Source organism: Lissotriton vulgaris, unplaced genomic scaffold (assembly GCF_964263255.1).
Source record: "Lissotriton vulgaris unplaced genomic scaffold, aLisVul1.2 SCAFFOLD_1284, whole genome shotgun sequence".
In the NCBI taxonomy this organism is placed as follows: Eukaryota; Metazoa; Chordata; class Amphibia; order Caudata; family Salamandridae; genus Lissotriton; species Lissotriton vulgaris.
Genome location: NW_028253053.1, coordinates 172,323 through 198,381, shown reverse-complemented (window position 1 = coordinate 198,381; position 26,059 = coordinate 172,323). Strand labels below are relative to the sequence as shown.

The 26,059-nt window shown below is 44.4% G+C and overlaps 1 protein-coding gene across 1 annotated transcript in view; it reads left to right on the top strand.

The window, feature by feature from the left end:
• Positions 1-26,059, top strand: part of GARRE1 (granule associated Rac and RHOG effector 1) — a 553,275-nt gene that overhangs the window by 414,537 nt on the left and 112,679 nt on the right. The window contains exon 9 of the mRNA XM_086951262.1: positions 2,338-3,347. Coding sequence (XP_086807388.1) covers positions 2,338-3,347 — 1,010 coding nt within the window. The remainder of the gene's footprint in view (positions 1-2,337; positions 3,348-26,059) is intronic.

Genomic DNA, 26,059 nt, shown 5'->3' with positions numbered 1-26,059 from the left:
GTTACAGGCCAATATCACTAATAGACTCAACATGTAAGTTGATGGGTAGGGTGATATTGGCACGGCTGGAAACATGGGCTGAGTCATCAGGGTTAATTGTAGAATCCCAATATGGTTTTAGGAAAGGGAAGGGAACTAATGAGCAGTGCCTGAACCTTGCTTTGATTATGGGCAAGTACATGGGTGCCAAGAATGGTTCTATACACTCGGCATTCATGGACTTGTCCAGCGCCTTTGATACAGTATGTAGGGATAAATTATGGCGTATGATGGACTCTATGGGTTTTGAAGAACCACTGGTTACCCTGCTCCGCAGGTTACATACTGCCACAACGGTTAGGGTTAGATATGGTCGTGGTGGTGAAAAATCAAAACCTATATTATCCACTGAAGGTGTCCGACAAGGATGTATTTTAGCGCCCTTCTTATTTCTGGTCTATACAAACGGCTTAGAGGGCTTCTTGTTAGAAACATCTGCTGATTTTCCAAAGATAAATGGAAGAAGAATCCCAATGTTGTCTTATGCAGATGACACTGTTTTAATGGCACTTACCCCCAATAGTATGCAGATTTCCCTGAATGCTTTTGATACATTTATGGGCAAATTAGAATTAGGTGTTAATTTTACTAAATCTTTTGCCATGACCTGTGGTCAAAAAAATGTTAAAACACAGAAATATGTGGTGAAGAACGCCACTATTGAGAAAGTGGATAACTTTTGTTATCTGGGTAACCTCTTTAGCAAAAAATTGAGCTGGGAGCCTCTGCTGATAGCACGGGTTCAGAAGGTTGCACAGCTAATTGAAGCCCTCTTCCGCTTTGCTAGCAAATTAGGCCAGCGACGTGTAGCAGAAATTACATTATTATATAAAGCCAAGTGTGTTTCTGCCTTGACCTATGGTTCAGGGGTTTGGGGCACGCATAACTGTGAAAAAATACAAATTGTGGAAAACAAGTTTGTTAAACGTTTGTTATCTGTCCCAATGGGCACATCTAATATATTTTGCCATGGAGAAGTTGGAATCGAGTTTATAAGTGATATTATTCACGTTGCCCCTTTAATACTATGGGCTAAGGTTTGGCAATCTGAAGAACTGAAATTAACAAAAGATATTATTCAAGATTGTCTTAAGCTTGATTATTACACCCAAATCCCGTGGCTACGATATGTAAGAGAGACTTTTAATAATATAGGTTTAGGTAAGATGTTTACAAATCCCGAACTGCTTGGTAGGGATGCCAAGGAGATTATTAAAAATGCTTTCAGTAATAGTTTAGGTTCTTTTAAGACAAATGACCATGTGTTAAGTGTAAGGGGAAAACTAGTTCCCCAGTTTTATTTGTCATATATTACGAACACGCAATGGCGTTTTTATCTTACAAGATTTCGCCTTGGCACCTTACACTTTTTGTTTGCCTACCCAAAGCAGGGGGGTTGGTGGGAGAAGTTACCCTACTGTCCTTGTAACAATAGGGTCTCACAAAATACTCTCCACCTTCTGCTTTTTTGCACTTTGTATAAAGTGCCAAGAAACACTTTCCTTAAACCATTATTAGAATCATTGGAAACGCGTTATTATAAAGAAGCGTATGATTGCTTGTTATCCTTGTCAACTGCACGTATTTGTAATGCCGTTTTAAACTTTATTAGATCAGCTTTTGTGATTAGAAATAGATACTGATGGAATTTGGTTTTAAAAAATTATGTAAACATGTATTGTGATTTTATGGTTGATTAATTCAAATGTCTTTTTAAAATTGTCTATGTATACTTTTATGGTTTCTACATGAAATCGAAATAAAGTTTTTGAAACGAAACGAAACGTGTCCCCTTTCACCAACAGTTCTCCCATTCTAGTCTGTCCCCTTGACCACCGATTCATTGTAGGCTACATTTCATAGATCTCTTAGTCACACCCTATCCATTTCAGGCCCTACCCCGTGTCCGTGCCATTGTCTGCATGCCATTAGGTTTTGAAATGTCTGCCTTCTGGTACTGTTGGCATTCTGTCAATTACATGTATACTTAATACTTTAATTTTGTGAGGATCAAATATAAGTTCAAAGTGTTTCATATTTTTTTTGTTTTTTTATTACCTGCCTTCAAAAAAAAGAAAAAAATAATAGAGGTGCAGTTATTGGCTCGTTGTCAGTTGAAATGCTGTGCTCATATTAGATATGTGCTTTTGTTTATTTTGTGCCCTTTGCCTTAATTTTATTTCGCATGCAGTTATCACTGTAAAACAACTATTGCTAGGTTAAATTGTGTATCTGTTTTTTGGAAATTATCTTCTGGCTGCATATAGATTATTATCCATTTGTTTGTTTATAATACAGAGAGCAGTCCTTACCCAATATCCAGATTCAGTTACAGCGTGAAAGCTCAGATTTTGGAAATCAAGCTGACCTTCCTGTTGGAAATGGAAGCAAATCATCAGGAGGACTACAAAAGACATTTTCAAAACTGACGTCAAGGTTTACGAAAAAAACGTCCTGCAGCAGTTCAAGCAATGGCAACAACGGAACCTATCCAATAGCCACCATACCCTCAAAAAATGTCTTCATTGTCAACGCGGATGAGAAAGCAAAATTAGCTGGTAATATAGATGCAAGGTTACAAAGTATTTTGAACATTGGCAATTTTCCCAGAGCTGCAGACCCATCACAGTCATCCCACAGTGCAAATCAGCTTGTCAATGGATTTCTCATTGAAAGGCGTAACTTCTTAAAAGAGGAGGATATGAAGGATGACAAAGCAATGAATTTACCCACTGACCAAGAAATGCAGGATGTTATAGACTTCCTATCCGGTTTCAATATGGGGAAATCCCAGCAGACTTCTCCAATGGTCAAAAGAAGAAATTCTGTGGCGTCCACATCTGAGCTGAAATCAGCCACAGTACCACAGCCTCCCCAGCCAGTGTCACATGCAACCTTGCATCCTTCTCAAGGATTATCACAGCAACCACAGATATCTCAAAAACCGCACCAACCTTTGCAGTATTATCAACATCTTCTTCAGCCGATTGGTCCCCAGCAACAGCAACAGCAGCAGCAACAGCGTGTTCCTGGAAAATGGTTGGGTAGTTCCTCACAACAGACCTCACAGAATGTTGGGACTGGATTGTCTACTATAAATCCAATTAATCAGTGGCCCAATTCAGGAGTATCTGATATGAGCTCAGATTTATATAGCTTGGGTCTTGTGAGTAGCTACATGGACAATATGATGTCAGAAATGCTAGGACAGAAGACTCAAGGGCCTCGAAATAACACCTGGCCAAACAGGGACCAAAATGAAGGTGGTTTTGGAATGTTGGGAGACATCCTGCCTTTTGATCCTGCAGGTAGCGAATTCAAGATTTTCATATTCCCGTTAGTTATTTTTAAATGCTTGTGTACATCTTTTAATACTGAAATCATGACGTTCATAACTTGCCTTGCAAATACTAAATGCTTTCATAACTATATATTTCAAATGTTTTGAATGATTTGCAGTTGCTCTTTCCATTTGGACAAGCAGTTCAACCAACAAAAACAATATACAATTAGTTAGCAGAAAACCAGAATGTTACTTCATTTTTAGCAAAGATTAAAAAACGTCAGTTGAAATGCAGGATTACAAAATAAATTTAGGTGAAAAGGTAATCCTTGTAAAAAATGATAGCCTAACAAATCACTCTTATCCAATGGTTAACATATGGCAGTAATTAGGAAAATTAGGCTCATCTGATAGCCTCATTTTATTTGGATGACTGACAACTTCAATTCTCATCTGAAATTAGGTTTCTGCTCTGTTTGGTAGCCAAGAAACCTTTCTAGAGCAATATCAGAATTGTTCACCAAATTTCAGTTGCAATATCTAGACAATTATTCTCCTGTTTGGCTTTATCTCCTCAAACCTAAGTGACATAGCTGGGGAAAGAGGTCACCACGTCTCAGCCAGGATATTAAAGACTTATAGTGTAACGGATAATTCCACTTACGTAAAGGAAAAGTCTTTATAAGGAACCTAAAATTGGAGACACTTCTTGTTATCACTGCAGCAATAGCTTTTTTAATTCTCCCATTCAAGGGCCCGAGATTTATTTTAAGAGTGGCAAAACATCTTGTGTTTTAAAAGTTATTCTGTGAAGATACAATAGCAGTTTGGTATTGTTCTCCAGGTACCCCAAGCATGGTCTTATTAAGTTCCATTCCAGTGATAAAATTGTGTAATGAAAAATTATATTCTTCCTTCCAATATTGACCTGGTTGCCCCGGGAGGAATCTACATACTCACCAGAATGCCTAGATTTGGTAATTCAGTATTTACTCTGTGCAGTTGCAAAGTGCTCTGGATGATGCACATGGGCAAGAATATTAGGGGTATCAGTGTGTGGGCAGTAGTATTGCACTGTTCTACTTCATTGAAGATTTCCATGATGGAGAGCTAAGATTACTTGGATTCCTCCCTAGCTCATAGTGATCAAGGGCAGCAGTTTTGGCGCAAATTTCATTGTTTAAAAAGTTATGGGTGCACCTAACGTTCTATTCCTCCCTCGTTGCTCTGCTTATATTTTGTATAGCTCTCTCCAGCATGGAACAAAATGGAGCATTGCTAATATTTGTTTAAGAGAATGATCTCTAAATCCCAAATCATTGGGCTTCTTTTTTTTTTAATTCAAGTCGTTTTTATTGAAGTAGAAAACCAAAATTAAAGACAATACAGTAATTCTTCCGTTACAGAAATGATTCGATTCAGTTATTGCTGAACAATTACAAAAAGCAAAAAGCAAAGACATAAAGTAAATTAACTCTTGCTTGCATCATCGATATACAGATATATATATATATATATAACACTCAGTGTGTGGAGGTAGAGATTTAGGCTCTAGTGGATGTCAACAAACTTACTCTCAAATATCACAGGCCAATGTATCCAGACCACCATATAATACATCAGGGTGGCTCATAGTGAAAAGAGGATGCGTCTAGTGATTTCCAAAGCTTTCTATTAGACGGACTCCAAGTAGATGCTTGTAGTGCCGGATTATTAGCACCTCTCAGAAATGATAACCACTCCTGCCAGATTTTGAAGTTTACCTCACTTGCACTTTTCCATTTGCATAGAACCACTTTACATGCCAATGTTAGCATTAAATCCAAAAGCTGACGATCTTGATCATTCGATAGTTGTGGGTCAAGCGCCCCTAAGATTACATATACAAAGTCCTGTACAGGCCTTATCTTGAATACGTGGTAAATGCAATCAAATATGTTCCCCCAGTATACTCTTAGAGAAGGACAGTTGAATAGCATGTGTGCAAGATCACCAGAACCTGACTGGCAGTTCCAACATGTAGGTGAATCCCTTAATTTACATTTGAAAAGCTTATCTGGAGTCCAACATGCTCTGTTAATTAGCATGTACTTTGTTTGGAATAGGATGGGTGATACTTTATGGGTAAGGGCCATCTTGTGAATCACGTCCCAGTCGAAAGCTATGCCTGTTAGATTCGGCTCAGCTTCCCATTTCGATTCCACCTTTCTGTGATTTTTCTTGGGCAAGGGCAATAATAGTTTATACACCCTAGAAACGAAGTGGCCCGCATACATAAGACGTGGGAGATGAATTATTAACCATGGTGTATAGGGAGAGAAATTACGAGCAGTTAGTATCGCTTTGATTTTCAAGAAGTCATAAAAATCCATCGGAGTAAGATCATACTTCCGTTGCAAGGTCGAGAACGGGAGAGGATCTTTATCGTCGTATAGATCCTTTGCCAAGTTAATGCCCTTCTTGGACCAGGATTCCCAGAAGAGTTTATTGCCATTATGCTTGAGATGGGGATTTCTCCACAGGGACATAAGGGATGATTTAGGGAATGTCAACTTAGTTTTATGTGTTTGGTCAAGTCTGAGTAGAGCCCGTCTAGTATTTAGCATTATATATTTGGAGTGTGGTAAATGTGACAGGTCCATAGTAAGAAGGGTCTCAAGAGGAGCATGATCCACTAGTGACTCCTCAATATTAACCCATATTGGTGTATAGACTGGGGATTTTATCAACCACTGCGTTCCTTGTTTACAAAGAAAGGCTGTTTGATAGTTCCTGAACGAGGGGAGACCCAGGCCGCCTTTATCTTTTGCCAATTGCAGCTTCTTTAGTGATACCCTGGCTTTCTTACCCCGCCACAGGAAACTACCAAACAGTTGATCTACCTTAGCAACAAAGTTGTTCGAGAACGTCATAGGGAGCATGCTGGCCAGATAGTTAACCAACGGAGTAGACATCATTTTGAGCGTCTCCGCTCTACCCCACCAGGAGAGGAATTTTGGAGACCACCCTTCCAGCAATGTGGATATCTTTTTAAGAGTCAGTTCTTCGTTTATTCTCAGTGTGGAGATCAAATCCTTATCAAAGTCCAACCCCAGATACTTAAAGCACTTAGGCTGCCATGTAAGACCAGAGTCCCCAATGATTCCTTTATCACCAATATTGTTCAGGAGCTTGACCTCCGTTTTGTCTTTATTAAGTTTATACCCAGAAACTCTGGAAAATTCCTCAATATCAGTCATGAGTGCAGGTATGGCTTCCGCAGCCCTCTCTGACAGAACAAGCACATCGTCCGCATATGCCGTTAATTTAACCGTGCAGTCCCCAAATGGAATGCCTGCTATTTTAGGGTCATTTCTTATATGATATAAGAACGGTTCAATTGCCAATAAGAACAATGAAGGAGATAGGGGGCATCCCTGCCTCGTACCTTGCTTTAAACAGAAGGCAGAGGAGAAAGATCCACCGGCCCTAACTTTTGCTGAAGGGCAGCAATATAAGGACATTACCAATCTAGTGAATGATTCCCCTAAGTTGAATTTATGTAGGACTGCTTCAAGGAAGGACCAGTCAACCTTGTCAAAAGCTTTTTCAGCATCTAGTGTTATTGCTGTAGTGGGTGTGCCTAGGAATTTCGCCTTTTCTAGGACATGTGCCAAAATCCTTGTATTGTCGCTGGACAGCCTATTTTTAAGGAAGCCTGCTTGAGATGGGTGGACTAACTGGGGAAGGACCTTCTGGAGGCGAGCAGAAAGTATCATAGCCAGGATCTTACAGTCTATATTAATCAGTGAAATAGGCCTATAATTTTTCGGGAGGGACGGGTCTTTCCCATCTTTAGGAAGTACTGCAATTATCGCTTCAGCCAGTGTGCCTCTGACCTCACCAGAATTACTTATTTCTTGAAATAGATGTAGGAGGGGTTCGACTAATAGGGAGGGGAAGGTTTTGTAGAATTTAGCCGTGAAGCCATCAGGGCCTGGAGCCTTCCCTGTCTTCAGATTTTAAATTGCATTCTCTATTTCTAGAGCACTAATCGGGCCATTGAGACTAACCTGGTCCTCAACAGAGAGCTGTGGTAGATCGCATTCATCTAAATAATTCTTAATTCTGTCTTCCTCCACCGTTTTATTCTTTGCATACAGGTCTTCGTAGAATACTCTAAACACCTCTGTTATTTTGTCAGGGTCCGAATGTGAGGAACCTAAGGCATCTTTAATGACACTAATAGAATTCTTCTGGACCTTAAACTTCAAGTACGAGGCTAGGCTCTTCCCCGCTTTATTAGATTCACACAGCTTAAATCTCCTTCTCTTATCAAGCCAAACTCCCGCTCTCTCTAACTATTTTATTGTATTCATATTTTTTATTCGCCAAAGCATAAAGAGACAACTCATCCCTATCCTTTAAGTGTTTACTCTCTAGGTTTACAATTTCACTCTCCAAAGACTCCAAATTTGCATTATAATTTTTGTTCATTGCTGACCTGATTTTAATACACACTCCCCTTATGGTACTTTTTAAGGCATCCCATCTAATGAGATCAGATGTGTCCCCCTCTTTGTTAATCTGCAGGTAAGACGAGATCGCGGCTTGTATTGTGGACCTGTGATGATCATCATTTAGGATTTCATCATTCAGACGCCAAGACGTCTGACGAGAGGAGGGTTTAACATTAGCAATGGATAGGGAGATGCAAGAGTGGTCAGATATTACTCGGGGTTCTATGGTAGTAGACTCTATTCTAGGGACCCCGTTCTGTGTTATGAGGATATAGTCGATTCGGGAGTACGAGTCATGTGGTGAGGAATAAAAAGTATAGTCTCTCCTTGTGGGATTTTGAAGCCTCCATGCATACACCAAGTGAAAGCGTTGACATAAATTGAGGAAAGCTTTATGTGACTTGTTTGTTTTGAAGGGACAATGGGAATCTCTATCTAAAGTTGCATCCATTGGAAGATTGAAATCCCCGGTCACTATATGAACAGCATTATCCTGGATATTTCCAATGTGCCTATTCAGATCCTCCCAGAAATTGAGTTCACTGGTATTAGGAGCATATATGTTCGTGACATAAAACTCTATTATCCCTACTCAGTTTGGCCGTAATCCACCTCCCGTCTGCACTCGCTTCAGAGGACAGAATCTCTACCTTAGATTTCTTCGCAACAAGTATCAAAACACCATTCTTTTTGTTCACAGCATCAGCGCCCACAATCTCATTATAAAACTTATTCCTCAAGTGATAGAACTGCTTAGCTTCAAGCTTTGTCTCCTGAAGCAAAACAATGTCACCTTTCAATCTCCTTACATAGTCTAAAATCTTTTGTCTCTTGACAGGTTGGTTCAGACCTTTAACATTAAAAGACAATATCTTCAGTTTATCCACATTACATACTCCCAACGGAGTACTAATTGTACTATGTGGCATCAATAGGTCGCATCTTCATAGTGATAATTATATATCTCACATGGTACATACAGTTAGTACGACAGTAGAGCCCATCACCTTCTACACCACCGAGCACTAAAGCAATGAAGACTATGCAAGCACGAGGAAGCAAAAGCAAAAAACAAAGAACACACACCCCGATCCAAAAATCCCTCAACCCCCCACCCTCCCCACCCCAACTGTACGTAGTAGGCATGGTGACTGGAGAGAGATTGCGCTGCATCCTCCCAGTGCGTGTACATTTCAGAAAAAGTGTGGAACAAAGGAACTATCGCAGTCAACCTGTGGCATGCTGCAAACCAGGAAAACATAGACAAACCTACATCCAGGGACCAACATCCAGGGACCCCTCTTGTTGGTCTTAGAGTGAGTTGCAACAACAAACCATAACCACTAACGTAACCCTTCTTAATACCACAAGTTAAGTGTACCCATTAGCGGTCAGAACCTCAGTACCTGGCACTCATCATATTGGTAGGCAATAATGAAAACATTCTACATATCAAAAAGATCAATAACAGTAGCAATCAACAAAAAGGCCACTCAATGGCGAGTGAGCTTAAGCAGCGAATAGTGCTTTGAATACCCCTCCACAGTGAGGAAAAGGAGCACATATGAAAATTGCGTGGAATGCATGGGCAAAGATCGTTCACTTGTAACCTGAGGCCGAGGCCTGGTCCGCTGTAGCTTCGGGGTTGCTTGTTTCCATATCTAAGTCTTCAGGGCCATCTAGCATGCGTTTCAGTTTCAGGGGATCTGAAAAAATGTGCGGAGAACCTTGGATAATCACACGATACTTTGCTGGGCCCACTAACCCATATTGGAAGCCCCTTTTCTTCAGCAGCGGTCGGAGTGCCAAGAACGCCTTCCTGACATCCACCGTCTCTTTACTGTAATCCTGTGAAATGTACATTTTATCAGATTTCCACAGAATATGGTTGTTTTTCCGCATAAAGCCGAGGATTTGCTCTACATGTTGGTAGCGTAGTGGCTTACAAACAATAGCTCTGGGACCTTTTTGATTCTTATTTATTCTGCCCGGCACTCTATGGGCCCTATCAAATTCTAGCGGGTGATGAAATGTCATGTTAGTAGCTTGGGTGAACCAAGATTCCAAAAAGGCCACACAGTTCCCATGCTGATCCTCTGAACCTTCCGGAATCCCAAAAATACGTAGATTCCCCCTTCTGTTCCTGTCTTCCAACTCAGCGAGTTTCCGTGTTGTTTGATCCGCAGCTATGCATAGGCGTTTAATGGCATTACATGACTTGACTTCCATGTCCTCGAGTCTGCTAATCCTTGATTCTGCTTCTATCAGCTTTGCATTGGTGTTGCGGTTATCTTGCCTGATCGCCGCTACTTCCTCTTTGGTCGCTTTTGCCAGATCCCTTACTTCATCAAGTCTGTTAAGTATCATTTCTATCGGGTCAGGGCTGCCTTTTCCCCCTTTGCTGGGTGAATTTGGATTCGATTGGTCAGATTTTAGCCTCTTCAGGCTTTTCGCTAACTCTTTGCTATCTGCCATGGCCGCTTGTCGCGCAGACTTCTTGATCGTTGTAGACAGTCCCCTTATACTTCCAGCCGTCCCTTATGGAGTGCTTACGGTCGCTAGCCTCACCGGTTTCTTCTTTTAGCCTAATGCAATTAAATGCACATTTATTAATTAAATCCACCTGTGAGAAGTTGGCCTGATATGTAGTGTTTCCAATTCTGGAACCACTGGGTATCAGTCCAAACAAACCCCAAAGATGTCAGGTTGTAAGTCAACCTTGTAGACAAGCTATCCTAATGGTAGCATGGACTAAGCAGCCTTAAAGGCTTAACTTAAGAGGTCGTGTTAAGCGAGCTTGTTTTACCACATACAATCCTGTAATCAAATGAAAGGACACCACACAAGTATATATTGTAAAAATATATGTATTTATTTCTAAATTACTCCCCAGTACTCTTTATGAGGAAAGGGGCACAAGCGTTAAATCAAAAGCACTGTTAAACATACAAAGTTGGCACAATTATGGCTGAGGGCGGGGGGCCACTCAGACCATATACTAAAAAAATGGTATAAGTAACACTTATCGAGCAATGGTTAGGCCTAGGGCCTAGAGATTCGCTGGGAGCAGTCAGGACAAGCAATGAAGAAGTCGGGAGTAGCCCACAGGATACGGGTGCAGCACGGAAAGTGCGGCGCGCACCAATGTAAAGTCAATGGTGCGTAAAAGTTAGTTAAAGTGAATTAAATGATACTTCCGCTGAACCTAGGAACACAAAACTTCAGACACAGACCCTAGAGGTGTGTGCCAGTGTAAAGACACCGGCGTTGCAAAGTTACCTCACCCACAGGCCGTGGGTGCACAGGGTCGAAGTGGCGTCGGGTTCTGTCACGCAGGTTCTTGGTGCTTGGAGCTGTTGCAGCTGCAGGCGCTGTGAAGCAGAAGTGTCCGGTGCGATCCAAGGGTGGATCGAAGTAGAAAAGTACCTGAAAGCAGAGGGGACAGAGTCTGGGTCACTCAGCAGTGACCAGGGTGGAACCAGGACGGAACCAGGCAATGTCGGGCGCAATCAGGCGGTTGTCGATAGGCTTCTCTCCGCTGTCACGTGGGCTCTGGGGCATCTGCGACGTCCAGGAGCAGGTCACGATCTGTCCCACGTAGGCTCTCGCCGTCAGCACCGTCGGCTTCAAGATTGCAGCAAACAGCACTTGGCAAAAGCAATCCACGCAGAACCGGGAGATTGCTTATCACTCGAACCAGGAGGGTCAGAGTGGGTGCTCCTTTTCACAGGAGCTGGTGCAGATCTGGAGCAACCAGAAAAGCAAGTCGGATTTCAAGTTTCGTCGGCACAGGGGCCACAAGCCAGCTGGCAAGTGACCGGGCCAACGCGTCGAGCACACACAGGCAGAAGGGCCCCACGCAGCACTCGTCGAGTGTGGAGGGGTGAGCTTTGGTGCAAGTGGAGCTCGGGGCTGGGGCTTCTCAAACCCCGGTGTACAGCTTCGAGGGTCACTCGTGGGCTGCACGGTCAGCGTCTCGTGGCCTTTTCAAGATGGCGTGCCCCACGCTTCCGGTCGCCTCCACGGGTCTCAGCTCTGCAGGGACTGTGGATCGGGCAGGTAGAAGGCAGGCAAGCTTGATCTCGTCGATCTCTGTCGCTCGAGTTCCGGCGGGAACTGCAACAAAGCAAGGGTCGAGGGCTGGATGGTGCCTGTTTGCACAGGGTGGTCACTCCTTGACCACAAGGGAGATTCTTCAGTCTTCTCACGTCGTGTAGAAAGTCGAAGGGTCCAGATTTCGTTTCTTATGTTTCTTCAGGATGATCTGAAGTCCGTTGGGACTGCTCCCCCTCTTATTCGAATCTAGGGGGTTGGACATCCTGCTAGGTCCCCTCCTATGGGTGGGACCCAGGAAGGGGGTGGTTACACCCCTCTCCTTTGATCCTGGCCGCGCTGGGACAGGGGCTGGGAGGCCCCAGAACCGGTTTGGCCGGATCCTGCAAGGGGCAGCCTTGTGCTCCCCAGGCAGTGTCTGGTTTCTTTGAAACCTCCCTACTCCAATCCACTATCTCCTGTCTGGGGTGGTTTGACACCGCCCTGTGACAGGAAACTCTTTGTCCAGGCCTCCTCTGCCGGGTTTCGGTCAGCAGCAGGAGGCCAGACCCGTGTCTGTGGCAGGGGCATCCATTTTGTGGATCTGAGGCTCATTTTAAATCAACCGCGTTTCAGCAAAGTAACATGTCTTCTCCCTCTAGAAGGGTGGAATGCTACCCCCGTCGCCAGAACTGGCGAGGGGGTAGTATTCCAATTCGTATGACACCTTACACGACATGTTTTGATAAAGCCAAACCAAAGTTGCTATATAACCGCGAGGATTATAAGGCGCTTAAGAGTATATGGTATGGCATTATCCCGGATCAGCTTAGGGAGTTGTTCCCGACAGCTGCAGACAGGCTCAGCTCATGCCAGAGCACCATCTCACATAAAACCACGCACTCTGCCTCCAGGATTGATGAGGCCTTCCATAGGAGTGGCTCACAGGTTATATATGTGTCCAGATATAGGTTTAGATATAGGTATACTATATCTAAGCAAGGGGTGATTACACCCACTTGCCCCAGCTGAGTGTTCAGCCAGTTGTGTCAATTTAAGAACCAGCCAGGGGTGGCAAAAGCTATGCTTCAGCCCCTGGTAGGCCTTGGTGGCACCTATGCCCTGAGCACCTATAGTGCATGGTACCGGGGCTGACAAGGAGTCCATTTCCAATTGTGGTATGTACCTATAGCACATGTATCATAAATTTAGAGAGAGAACAGCAGGCTGGGGGTCTGATTAGCAGGCCCACAGCCTCAGTAAGTCGAAAACCAGTGAAGCAAAAAGCAAAAATTGGGGTGACCATAGGATAGCAGACCCTACTCTCCTACATAACCCCCCCCCAAACGCAGGGACATTAAACTTAACCTTGACCAGATAAGTCTTCATGTTCTAAGTGGAAGTACCTGGAGAGACCATCTGCATTACCATGGTCAGTCCCTGGGCGGTGCTCCACTGTAAAGTCCATCCCCTGTAGGGAAATGGACCACCTGAGCAGTTTGGGATTTTCACCCTTCATCTGATTTAGCCACAAGAGGGGCTTATGGTCTGTCTGAATTAGGAAGTGAGTACCAAACAAGTATGGCCTCAACTTCTTCAGGGCCCAAACCACAGCAAAGGCCTCCCTCTCAATAGCTGACCAACGTTTCTCCCTGGGGGTCAGCCTTCTGCTAATAAAAGCAATGGGCTGGTCTTGACCATCTTGATTAAGTTGTGAAAGCACAGCTCCCACCCCCAACTCAGAAGCATCTGTCTGTACAATGAACTGTTTGGAGTAGTCAGGACTCTTCAGGATAGGTGCAGAGCACATGGCCTTCTTCAGGTCATCAAATGCCTTTTGACAGCTAACTGTCCACTGAACCTTTTTGGGCATCTTCTTGGATGTCAAGTCATTCAATGGTGTCACAATGGACCCATAGTTCTTTACAAATTTTCTGTAATACCCAGTCAGGCCCAAGAAGGCTCTGACTTGTGTCTGGGTAGTTGGAGGAGCCCAGTCCTGTATGGTCTGGATCTTGCTCTCCAGTGGTTGAACTTGACCCCCACCTACTAGGTGGCCCAAGTACACAACCTTGCTCTGCCCTATCTGGCACTTAGTAGCCTTGATAGTCAGGCCTGCCTTTTGCAGGGCCTCCAGAACCTTCTTCAGGTGGATCAGGTGATCCTCCCAGGTGGAGCTAAAGACAGCAATATCATCTAGATATGCTGCACAAAAGTCATCCAACCCAGCAAGGACTTGGTTCACCAACCTTTGGAAAGTGGCAGGTGCATTCTTCAAGCCAAAGGGCATTACCACAAACTGATAATGTCCACTAGGGGTCGAAAATGCTGTTTTGGCTTTTGACTCCTCAGCTAGTCTGATTTGCCAGTAGCCAGCTGTCAAATCAAATGTGCTCAGAAACTTGGCAGAAGCCAATTTATCAATGAGCTCATCTGCTCTTGGAATGGGATGAGCATCTGTCCTAGTGACAGCATTGAGACCTCTGTAGTCCACACAAAACCTCATTTCTCTCTTCCCATCTTTGGTATGAGGTTTTGGCACAAGGACCACTGGGCTAGCCCATGGGCTCTCTGATGGCTCAATCACTCCAAGCTCCAACATCTTTTGCACCTCAGCCTTTATACAATCCCTGACATGGTCAGGTTGCCTGTAGATCTTATTCTTCACAGGCAGATTGTCACCAGTGTCCACCTCATGGGTGCACCAGTTAGTCTGACTGGGTGTGAGTGAAAACAAATGTCTGTGGGCCTGCAACACCTGTCTGCAGTCCACCTGTTGCTGCTCAGTGAGGCTGCCTGCCAAGGCTACTCCATCAACTGAACCATCATCAGGGTTCTGGGAAAGCAGGTCTGGGAGAGGGTCACTCTCTTCCTCCTGTTCCCCATCTGTGGCCATGAGGAGACTCATGTCCTCCCTGTCAACAAATGCTTTCAATCTGTTCACATGGAGCACCCTGTGGGGGCTCCTAGGGGTACCAAAGTCAACCAAGTAGGTGACTTCTCCCTTCTTTTCAATGATAGGGTAGGGTCCAGTCCATTTGTCCTGGAGAGCTGCTGGCCCCACTGGGTCCAACACCCACACCTTCTGTCCTGGCTGGAACTCAACCATAACAGCCTTTTGGTCATGCCAGGCTTTCTGTAATTCCTGACTTGCCTCAAGGTTTTTGGATGCTCTCTCCATGTATTCAGCCATCCTGGAGCGGAGACCAAGTACATAGTCCACAATGTCTAGTTTAGGCTTTTTGAGAGGTAACTCCCATCCTTCCTTCACCAAACTCAATGGACCTCTTACAGGGTGGCCAAACAAAAGTTCAAAAGGGCTGTAGCCAACCCCCTTCTGTGGGACCTCTCTGTAAGCAAAGAGCAAGCAGGGTAAAAGGATGTCCCATTTCCGCCTAAGCTTCTCTGGTAAACCTTTTATCATTCCCTTTAGGGTCTTGTTGAACCTTTCCACAAGCCCATTGCACTGTGGATGGTAGGGTGTGGTAAACTTATAGTTTACTCCACACTCTTTCCACATTGCTTTTAAGTATCCAGACATAAAGTTAGTACCTCTGTCTGAAAGAACCTCCTTTGGAAAGCCCACTCTTGAGAAAACTGCAATGAGGGCTTTCGCCACCACAGGAGCTGTGGTGGTCCTCAGGGGAATTGCCTCTGGGTACCTGGTGGCATGATCCACTACCACCAGTATAAATCTGTGCCCAGATGCTGTTTGAGGATCCATGGGACCCACAATGTCTATTCCAACTCTTTCAAAGGGTACCCCCACCACAGGTAGTGGTATCAGGGGGGCCTTTGTTGTGCCACCTGACTTGCCACTGGCTTGGCAAGTGACACAGGAGCGACAAAACTCCTTGACATTTTCTGACATGTGAGGCCAGTGAAAGTGTGGAACAAGCCTGTCCCAAGTCTTATTCTGGCCTAAGTGTCCTGCAAGGGGAATATCATGGGCCAAGGTAAGAAGGAAGCCCCTAAACTTCAAAGGTATAACCAACCTCCTGGTGGTGCCAGGCTTGGGGTCTCTAGCCTCTGAATAAAGGAGCCCTTCATCCCAATACACCTTATGGGTACCTTGAGCATTCCCTGCAGCCTCAGCAGCAGCTTGCTGTCTGAGGGGTTCAAGTGAAGGGCAATCTAATTGGGCCTGCCCCAGGTCTGCCCTTGAGGGTCCCCCTGTCCCCAGAAACTCAACCTGGTCAGGTTCAAGCTCATCTGAGACAGTCTCCTCTTGGACTGCAGAATCAGTTTCCTGTGAAACTTGATCCTCAACCTGGGGCAAGTGGGAAGGCACAGCCTTAACCCTCTTGCTCCTCCTCTTGGGTTGTGGTTGGTCTATTGTTTCAAGATCCACCACTGGTTCAGGAAGGCACTTCTTAGCCTGAGACCTTGTCACTGCAAGGACATGAGCTGAAATCCCTAGCATTTCTGCATGAGTCCTGTACTCCACTTCTGACCAAACTGAGCTTTCAAGATCATTGCCTAACAGACAGTCTACTGGGAGGTCTGCACTCACAACAACTTTCTTTAGGCCATCTACCCCTCCCCAGGAGAAGTTCACAACAGCCACACTATGGGAAGTAGTGGAGTTGCTTGCATTGGTCACTAGGTAACTTTCACCTAGTACAATCTGTCCAGGGTCCACAAAGCCAGGTGTCACCATTGTGACACTGGCACAAGTGTCCCTGTAGGCCTGAGCCAGTTTCTCATTAATTAAGGGAGTCTGCCTATATTTGCCCAGGTTACTGGGGCTTACTGCAGTGGGCAAAGATAAGTCCACATCATATAGGAGAACTGCCTGTGTGGGGATTCTGACTAGGCCAGATTCCACCTCAGTACCCAGGGTCAACCCTACTAAACCCTTTGGCTGTGTACCACCACTGCTGACTGTACTAGGGGGTGCAGTTGCTTTAGGAGCTGCAGTGGTGGGGACTGGATTTTTCTTAGTGCATTCACTGCCCCAGTGTGAAACTGATTTGCAGGTATTACACCAAGGTTTCTTTGGGCCATCATTCTTCTTTTTCTTGTTTCCATTTTGGGAACCCCCCTCCTTATTGCTAGTTTGGGGGCCTGAAGACTTCTGGTCCTTTTCTTTATCTTTCTGATTCCCACCCTTCTGGTCTGTTTTCTTCTGGTCACCTTGGTTCTGGTTTTTCTGCTTAATCCTTGTTCTGACCCATTTGTCTGCCTTCTTTCCCAATTCTTGGGGAGAGGTCAAATCAGAGTCAACAAGGTATTGATGCAACAGCTGGTTCTGACAGTTATTAAGGATCTGTTCTCTCATCATAAGATTGTACAATCCTGTATAGTCTGAAACTTTACTTCCCTGCAGCCAACCCTCCAGAGCCTTAGTGGCACAATCTACAAAATCAGTCCAGTCCTGAGTCTGTGCTTTTTGGGTGTCTCTGAACAACAACCTGTATTGCTCAGTGGTTAGGCCAAACCCTTCAATAAGAGCACTCTTCAGAACAGAGTAGTTTTTGGCATCCTCAGGTCTAACAGTGAGGAGCCTGTCCCTCCCTTTCTCAGAAAAGGAGTACCATAAAATTGCTGCCCACTGATCCTCAGGGACCTGCTGTACCATGCAGGCCCTCTCCAGAGCAGTCATCCATTTGTGGATATCATCCCCTTCCTTGTAGGGGGGCACAATTTTTGTCAGGTTTCTATTGTCATAGGCCCTGTCTTTTTCTTTAGGAACTTTGCTGCCACCAGTGGCATCTAAGCCACTTATTTTTTTCTCCCTTGCCAAGGTAAGTTTAGCTTGTTCCAAGGTAAGCTTAGCTTGAGCCAGGGCTACCTCTTCCCTCTCTATCTGGAGTTGGACAGCCCTCATTCTGGCCCTATGCTCTTTTCTCTGGGAGGAAGTCATCCCTCTTTGAGATTCTCTTGAGGCACTAGAAAGGTGAGAGTCCCCTGATAGAGACCTCTCCCTCCTATTACCTGGGAGAATTTGGTTATGAGATCTGGGGTGGTGCTGGCCCCCCCCATTCCCATGTAGGTCCAAGTTGGCCTGGTTAAGGCTGGCAACCTGTACCTGGTTTCCCCTCTGATCCTGATCTTCAGGCTCTTCTAAATCAGAGCCTTCCTCTTCCTCTTCCTCTTCCTCCTCCACTACATCATCATCTGGAAGATCCTCATTCTCAGGGGAGTTTATCCCTTCACCTGATTCTAAGGGAGCCTGACTCACCTTATCTAGGTCATCCTTTTCTAGGAGAGCTATTAGGGAAGGAATGGTAGGGCCTCTGCCCTTTTTTAGCCCCCTGGCTGTGCACAAGGCACTCAGGTCTTTGTGGCTAAGGTTGTCATATCTGGATGTTGTCCCTATAGGATCAACTTCTACAGGAGCAGAGCCTGAGGCTCTATCTGCATCAGACATGACTGCTAGTGAGGTGTAAGTGGTGCACTTACCTACACTAAGTGGTTTCCTACTGTACCTTGCTAGTGAGTTGTAGTCAGGGTGTGCTAATCCCTTTAATCTACAACTACTAAGTTCAGTAGAACTTAATATGCTAAGCTTTTGATTTATATGTACCTAGAGGTACTTGATGTGATCTTTCAATTTGATAAAGATTGCAATGGTAAAACAAACAGCAAGCTCAAATCCGCACCGCTGCACACCAATGTGAGAAGTTGGCCTGATATGTAGTGTTTCCAATTCTGGAACCACTGGGTATCAGTCCAAACAAACCCCAAAGATGTCAGGTTGTAAGTCAACCTTGTAGACAAGCTATCCTAATGGTAGCATGGACTAAGCAGCCTTAAAGGCTTAACTTAAGAGGTCGTGTTAAGCGAGCTTGTTTTACCACATACAATCCTGTAATCAAATGAAAGGACACCACACAAGTATATATTGTAAAAATATATGTATTTATTTCTAAATTACTCCCCAGTACTCTTTATGAGGAAAGGGGCACAAGCGTTAAATCAAAAGCACTGTTAAACATACAAAGTTGGCACAATTATGGCTGAGGGCGGGGGGCCACTCAGACCATATACTAAAAAAATGGTATAAGTAACACTTATCGAGCAATGGTTAGGCCTAGGGCCTAGAGATTCGCTGGGAGCAGTCAGGACAAGCAATGAAGAAGTCGGGAGTAGCCCACAGGATACGGGTGCAGCACGGAAAGTGCGGCGCGCACCAATGTAAAGTCAATGGTGCGTAAAAGTTAGTTAAAGTGAATTAAATGATACTTCCGCTGAACCTAGGAACACAAAACTTCAGACACAGACCCTAGAGGTGTGTGCCAGTGTAAAGACACCGGCGTTGCAAAGTTACCTCACCCACAGGCCGTGGGTGCACAGGGTCGAAGTGGCGTCTGGTTCTGTCACGCAGGTTCTTGGTGCTTGGAGCTGTTGCAGCTGCAGGCGCTGTGAAGCAGAAGTGTCCGGTGCGATCCAAGGGTGGATCGAAGTAGAAAAGTACCTGAAAGCAGAGGGGACAGAGTCTGGGTCACTCAGCAGTGACCAGGGTGGAACCAGGACGGAACCAGGCAATGTCGGGCGCAATCAGGCGGTTGTCGATAGGCTTCTCTCCGCTGTCACGTGGGCTCTGGGGCATCTGCGACGTCCAGGAGCAGGTCACGATCTGTCCCACGTAGGCTCTCGCCGTCAGCACCGTCGGCTTCAAGATTGCAGCAAACAGCACTTGGCAAAAGCAATCCACGCAGAACCGGGAGATTGCTTATCACTCGAACCAGGAGGGTCAGAGTGGGTGCTCCTTTTCACAGGAGCTGGTGCAGATCTGGAGCAACCAGAAAAGCAAGTCGGATTTCAAGTTTCGTCGGCACAGGGGCCACAAGCCAGCTGGCAAGTGACCGGGCCAACGCGTCGAGCACACACAGGCAGAAGGGCCCCACGCAGCACTCGTCGAGTGTGGAGGGGTGAGCTTTGGTGCAAGTGGAGCTCGGGGCTGGGGCTTCTCAAACCCCGGTGTACAGCTTCGAGGGTCACTCGTGGGCTGCACGGTCAGCGTCTCGTGGCCTTTTCAAGATGGCGTGCCCCACGCTTCCGGTCGCCTCCACGGGTCTCAGCTCTGCAGGGACTGTGGATCGGGCAGGTAGAAGGCAGGCAAGCTTGATCTCGTCGATCTCTGTCGCTCGAGTTCCGGCGGGAACTGCAACAAAGCAAGGGTCGAGGGCTGGATGGTGCCTGTTTGCACAGGGTGGTCACTCCTTGACCACAAGGGAGATTCTTCAGTCTTCTCACGTCGTGTAGAAAGTCGAAGGGTCCAGATTTCGTTTCTTATGTTTCTTCAGGATGATCTGAAGTCCGTTGGGACTGCTCCCCCTCTTATTCGAATCTAGGGGGTTGGACATCCTGCTAGGTCCCCTCCTATGGGTGGGACCCAGGAAGGGGGTGGTTACACCCCTCTCCTTTGATCCTGGCCGCGCTGGGACAGGGGCTGGGAGGCCCCAGAACCGGTTTGGCCGGATCCTGCAAGGGGCAGCCTTGTGCTCCCCAGGCAGTGTCTGGTTTCTTTGAAACCTCCCTACTCCAATCCACTATCTCCTGTCTGGGGTGGTTTGACACCGCCCTGTGACAGGAAACTCTTTGTCCAGGCCTCCTCTGCCGGGTTTCGGTCAGCAGCAGGAGGCCAGACCCGTGTCTGTGGCAGGGGCATCCATTTTGTGGATCTGAGGCTCATTTTAAATCAACCGCGTTTCAGCAAAGTAACATGTCTTCTCCCTCTAGAAGGGTGGAATGCTACCCCCGTTGCCAGAACTGGCGAGGGGGTAGTATTCCAATTCGTATGACACCTTACACGACATGTTTTGATAAAGCCAAACCAAAGTTGCTATATAACCGCGAGGATTATAAGGCGCTTAAGAGTATATGGTATGGCATTATCCCGGATCAGCTTAGGGAGTTGTTCCCGACAGCTGCAGACAGGCTCAGCTCATGCCAGAGCACCATCTCACATAAAACCACGCACTCTGCCTCCAGGATTGATGAGGCCTTCCATAGGAGTGGCTCACAGGTTATATATGTGTCCAGATATAGGTTTAGATATAGGTATACTATATCTAAGCAAGGGGTGATTACACCCACTTGCCCCAGCTGAGTGTTCAGCCAGTTGTGTCAATTTAAGAACCAGCCAGGGGTGGCAAAAGCTATGCTTCAGCCCCTGGTAGGCCTTGGTGGCACCTATGCCCTGAGCACCTATAGTGCATGGTACCGGGGCTGACAAGGAGTCCATTTCCAATTGTGGTATGTACCTAAAGCACATGTATCATAAATTTAGAGAGAGAACAGCAGGCTGGGGGTCTGATTAGCAGGCCCACAGCCTCAGTAAGTCGAAAACCAGTGAAGCAAAAAGCAAAAATTGGGGTGACCATAGGATAGCAGACCCTACTCTCCTACACCACCTAAGAGTAGAAGGATGATCGCTCTACCTGCCTGCATTCTGTATTTGGTAATTCGCCGTGAGGAAGTGCGCACTTTCACATATGAGGCCGGAAGCTTGCGCCGCCCTTTTGGGAGCCAACGTGTGTGTGCAAGGCCTTGCACGAGTAGATACACAATCTCAGCCTAACATTTGCACTTGTTTTAGATTGCTACCCAAACAGCTGAATTGCGCAGACACCTGATGCATCTGTGTGGTAGGAGCAAGCGTGAGCCACACAGGACCAAGGTAAGACATCCACTGAGTATAAAGACCAGGACCTCATGATGTAGCGCTGGGCTCAATAGCAGTTCCACAAGCCCCCAAACAGAGACTCCACAGTCATTTATCCAGTAAGGCAATACCTGCTTTCATGTGCCATACCAATCACAGCCGATTTCTATATTGTTGTTTCCTGTTTGAAACCACTCTTCTACACAGTTCATACTCACACCGATATTGCCATGATTGTGAGGGTTATACAAGCGCCAGCCGTTGTAAATTAGTTGAGTGATCCGACCTTTTTCCTACATCTCACAGCGCGCACCGGTTAGCAACAGCGTCTGAGTCAGACATCATAAATCATATGAACAAGCCGCCCTCTTCCAGTCGCTAGTGGCGCCCCGCTTTATGCCGTTATGACTCTCAATAGCTGACGGAGATTCGGCATTAAGTACATCTTGCTCCTCGAGCGCCGTTGCGCTTCAAAGAAGATTCCCCGTTCAAGGAGCGTGTGTCACCATTTTGTCTGCGCGAGTAGCGCCAGTGATTCTCACGGTCTGATCTCGCCCGATAACAACTATATTACTTACGATCGCACCCAAGTACTGTCCTTCAACCGCTGCTCCCAGCAATCGATTCCGACTCCCGTCGGGTTCCTTGTAATTCCGTCCGCCGACACTCTGGGCATCCACGTGGTCTCCTTGTCCGCCTCATTCACTGCAGCCACCGGAGCGAACAGCCGGAGCGCCGGAAACACCACTTCCCAGCATCAGAAATCCTCAAGCGCTCCCTTCAAACGTTCCCCTCGCATTCCGGTTACCGATTTCACATCGTGCAGTGGTATTGGAGCAATTAGACACGTTCCACATCCATTTATCTACGGCCGCACGGGCAGAGAGAATCACAGGACCGCCATCTCTCTCGGCGTCCAAACCACGCCCCCATCATTGGGCTTCTAACTTAAATTTGTAAAAATATAATTAATTTGAGTTACACATGCCTCTACAAAAACATGTAGTCTCGCATCCTTGCACTCCTTTGCCTAGTTTGTAGTCCCTCAATTAAATGATAAAAAATACAGTTTTACCTGAATGGGAATACAATAATCGCACCATCTCAATTGCTAAGGCCAAGTCTCCCAAATGGACTATATGGGAAACATTTGTTACCTGCTACCTTAGAACAAAAGCATCAAAAACTTCTATGTTTAATTCTTTTTTCCTTTTTCTCAGTTGTCTACAAATTAATGAGTCTTCTTTATATGAAGCTATAAACCTACTCTCTTTATTTAACTTTTTCAAATGAGGGAGAGGATCATTTGTTTTTCTTAAAAAAACAGTCCCCAACGAGAAGCGGGTGCGCAGATATTTAGTCTCAAACGTGTGATTCCAGTATCGTGATTAGTTGTTGGATGACTTTTCTGAAAAGTCCAAAAGCTGTATTTCAGGTTTCTGATCCTGATTTCCAAAAGTCACCAAAAGCCTGTGGTGGCTTTGTTTTTTATGCACATTTGTTTCTAAAGAAGAGAGTCAGTGGAAGAGTTCCTACACCCCACTAACACATGCTACATGCTCTTTCTCTGCTGAATGCTCTTTCATATTTCTTCCTTCATCTACACCGGGCCTTTATCTCCTAGATCTGCTCACCCTACTCAGGAGTAGATAGCCTTTCTATTGTGCTGTTGTCCAAATCCAGTTCCTATGCAGCTCTTATGTTCATTTCTGCTGTTTCTCTCGTTGCATGCCGGTACTGCCCTTGGTTATTATAATGGACATCAATCCATTGATTTCACTTCAGTTACAATTTTAGTAATGCGTAGACCATTCCTAAAATATCATTATCTTTACCTTGTTTTAGCTTTCATTTGTTTGTTTTTTGTTACCAACAGTGCATGTTTTTCACTATGTAGTATAGTTTGTTTTCTACTACGAACTATTGTTTTTATGGTTTTATTACCAACCTGATCATTCCTGCGAAGGGCACTTCTTCCTTCCTTTCTTGTAAGACATATGTCCACCCTTAAGCTTTTCTCCCTCTCCATACTAGAAAATATTAGTATCTAACCAAACTAATGATCTTCATGTAAAACTCAATTTTCTTGTTTGACGAGTGACCTGTTGTTTGGTAGTTGATGGATCCTCCGGCCCTTTTCAAACATCAGTTATTGCAGAGGACCAAATTGTTCTCAGTGCCTGTAATTCTAACTATTTTCCTTAGCAGGTTCTCAAAAATCATAAAACAAGTTGTTTCTAAGTGCATGACAGCTTCTAACAAAATAATAGCTTCTGTTACATTATTTATGTTGCTCGTTGTATTCATCAAGAAACTTTAGTGGCAAATGTATTGGGCAGATTAGTCCTATGTACTAATTTATCATGTTTCGAGACAACCCGCCCAACCCCTGCCCCCCACCACTGATGTCTAGTTAATCAGTTTTAGTTGTAGTAATTCAGCTGTCACTGCTGAAACAGCCTGACATATTTTTCTAATTCTTCCAATGGGGTATGCCTATTGTCCTAGTAATTGACAGTTTACTAACATCCATTGCTTTCTAGAACTTCTCCAGTTCAGATTTCCCAAATGAACAGCCATGCTTGATTATTTAAAAGGAAACAAATTGGGGATCATATATATTCCCAGTGCTTTACTCCTGCAGTTTACTTACTTGAACCCCTTCTCTGGAGCCAGACTAGATTTGAATTATCATCGAAGAACTTTGTTGATCACTGTGAATCATGAAAGGTATAGACAAACGAGACATCACACATATACATAAAAATACAGATATAAATAACCTAAAATTAAAACTGATAATATATAAAAGCTCCATCTGAATATTAGTTAAAATAGCAATATCAAAACCACAAATTTGGTAACCGTGACGGGATCACTATCTAAAGTGCATGAAAAGGTCAGTGGCAAAAATTAAAATCTATAACAGTATTGCACATTCAACCACAGTACATCATAAACCTCTAATAATCTACTTCATAGGTTAAAAGCTGGCTGCAATTTATACTCGTTTTATCCAAAATGCCATTAAAAACTTGGCCAGGCAGAAAACCACATTCTAGCTGGTATCACACTGCATTAATCTAAATGCTTCTTGGTACTTCCTACTTGCCAAGTTTTTGCAAAAAGGAAACAATCTATTTTGCACGTATTTGTTTTTAAAGGGGGCCAAAGAACAGAACATAGATAAGCGATAAGGAACAACCTTCACAACCTACACACAAATCATCAGATGGACCACTATCATGTTGCCATCTACAAGTAAAGGATTTAACAGGTAAAGTGCCATACCTAAATACAACTACACAACGTTCGGCCCATAATCAGTTAGGCTAGGCCCTAATAATGACAAGAACAACACAAATGCCCATACTGACATCTTTTCATAGTATCATTCACTCAAAGGATCACTCACACGTTACGATCAAAAGCTATTTATTTCTTTTTCAAATATTTCTTATTTTTAGAACACTTTTTGAAGTTAATCATTTCAAAACTAAATTTTCAAACATCATTAGAAAACTCGATGCACAGAAAGAACATTAAAAGACATACAAAAAATCAAGGTGATTAATTAATCAGTTTTATACAGTGGGTACTAACGTGCTGCTAGATGCAAAGTGGCATCTACTGATAATTTAGGGAGAGACAGATCTGCCCAAGTATACTACTTTATGGCTCGTCTTGGCAGCAGGAATAGCAAAGCATATTATTGTTTAAGGAATGGGGGACTTCCCTTCCCTGGTTCAACAAAATGTTGTTCCCCCTGTATGATCTTTTTAATGCTCAAAGCTGTCTAGAAAGCGGTCTGCCTCTCATTACTTCTCATTCAATCAGCTCCGTTTTTGTACTCATGCTGTCCCGAGAGCTATCTGTCTCTCATTCCCTTATCATTTAACCAGCATTAGGCAACACATTCGCACCCAGAGGACCCAGTATTAGCTCCCAACTTAACGGAAATAGAGCCAAAAAGAGGTATAGTATGCACAGAATTTACAAATTTTAACCTGACAATGTATATTGCGTTTACAATCTTATTTATTAAAAACTGATATTAAGTTCCACGAAAACAGTCAATGTGGACACTCTTTGTCTTGCACTATCCAACACTGATGCATCATAATCACAACACAATTTATGAAATGCAATTAAAAACACTGTTTTGTGTATGTGTCCAGGCTCAAAAACACAGAAAAACAATTTTTCATGTACCAATAATCAAAACACAATTTTATAAAATGCAATTAAAAACAGTTATTTATATGTGTCCAAAGCTAAAACCCAAAGGATTTTTCGTGTGTTGACGCGTTTCGGTGGTATCTGTCTTTTATGCTCCACCTTCCTCAGGACAAATAATTAAAAACAGTATATTCTGCGAATAAAAATAAGAATGACATATTCACTGTTACATTCTAATATATGTTGCGCCCATATTGCATACAACTTTTAATTCCTACACGCTCTAATTACATTGTCAGAGTTAAATTTCCCTTTAAGCATATTTATCCCTTGATGTTTTGCAGTCCTCAACCATTCATTTTACTCTCTTATCCCTTATCATAATTGGTATATCTAGTATTCAAACCACCTATC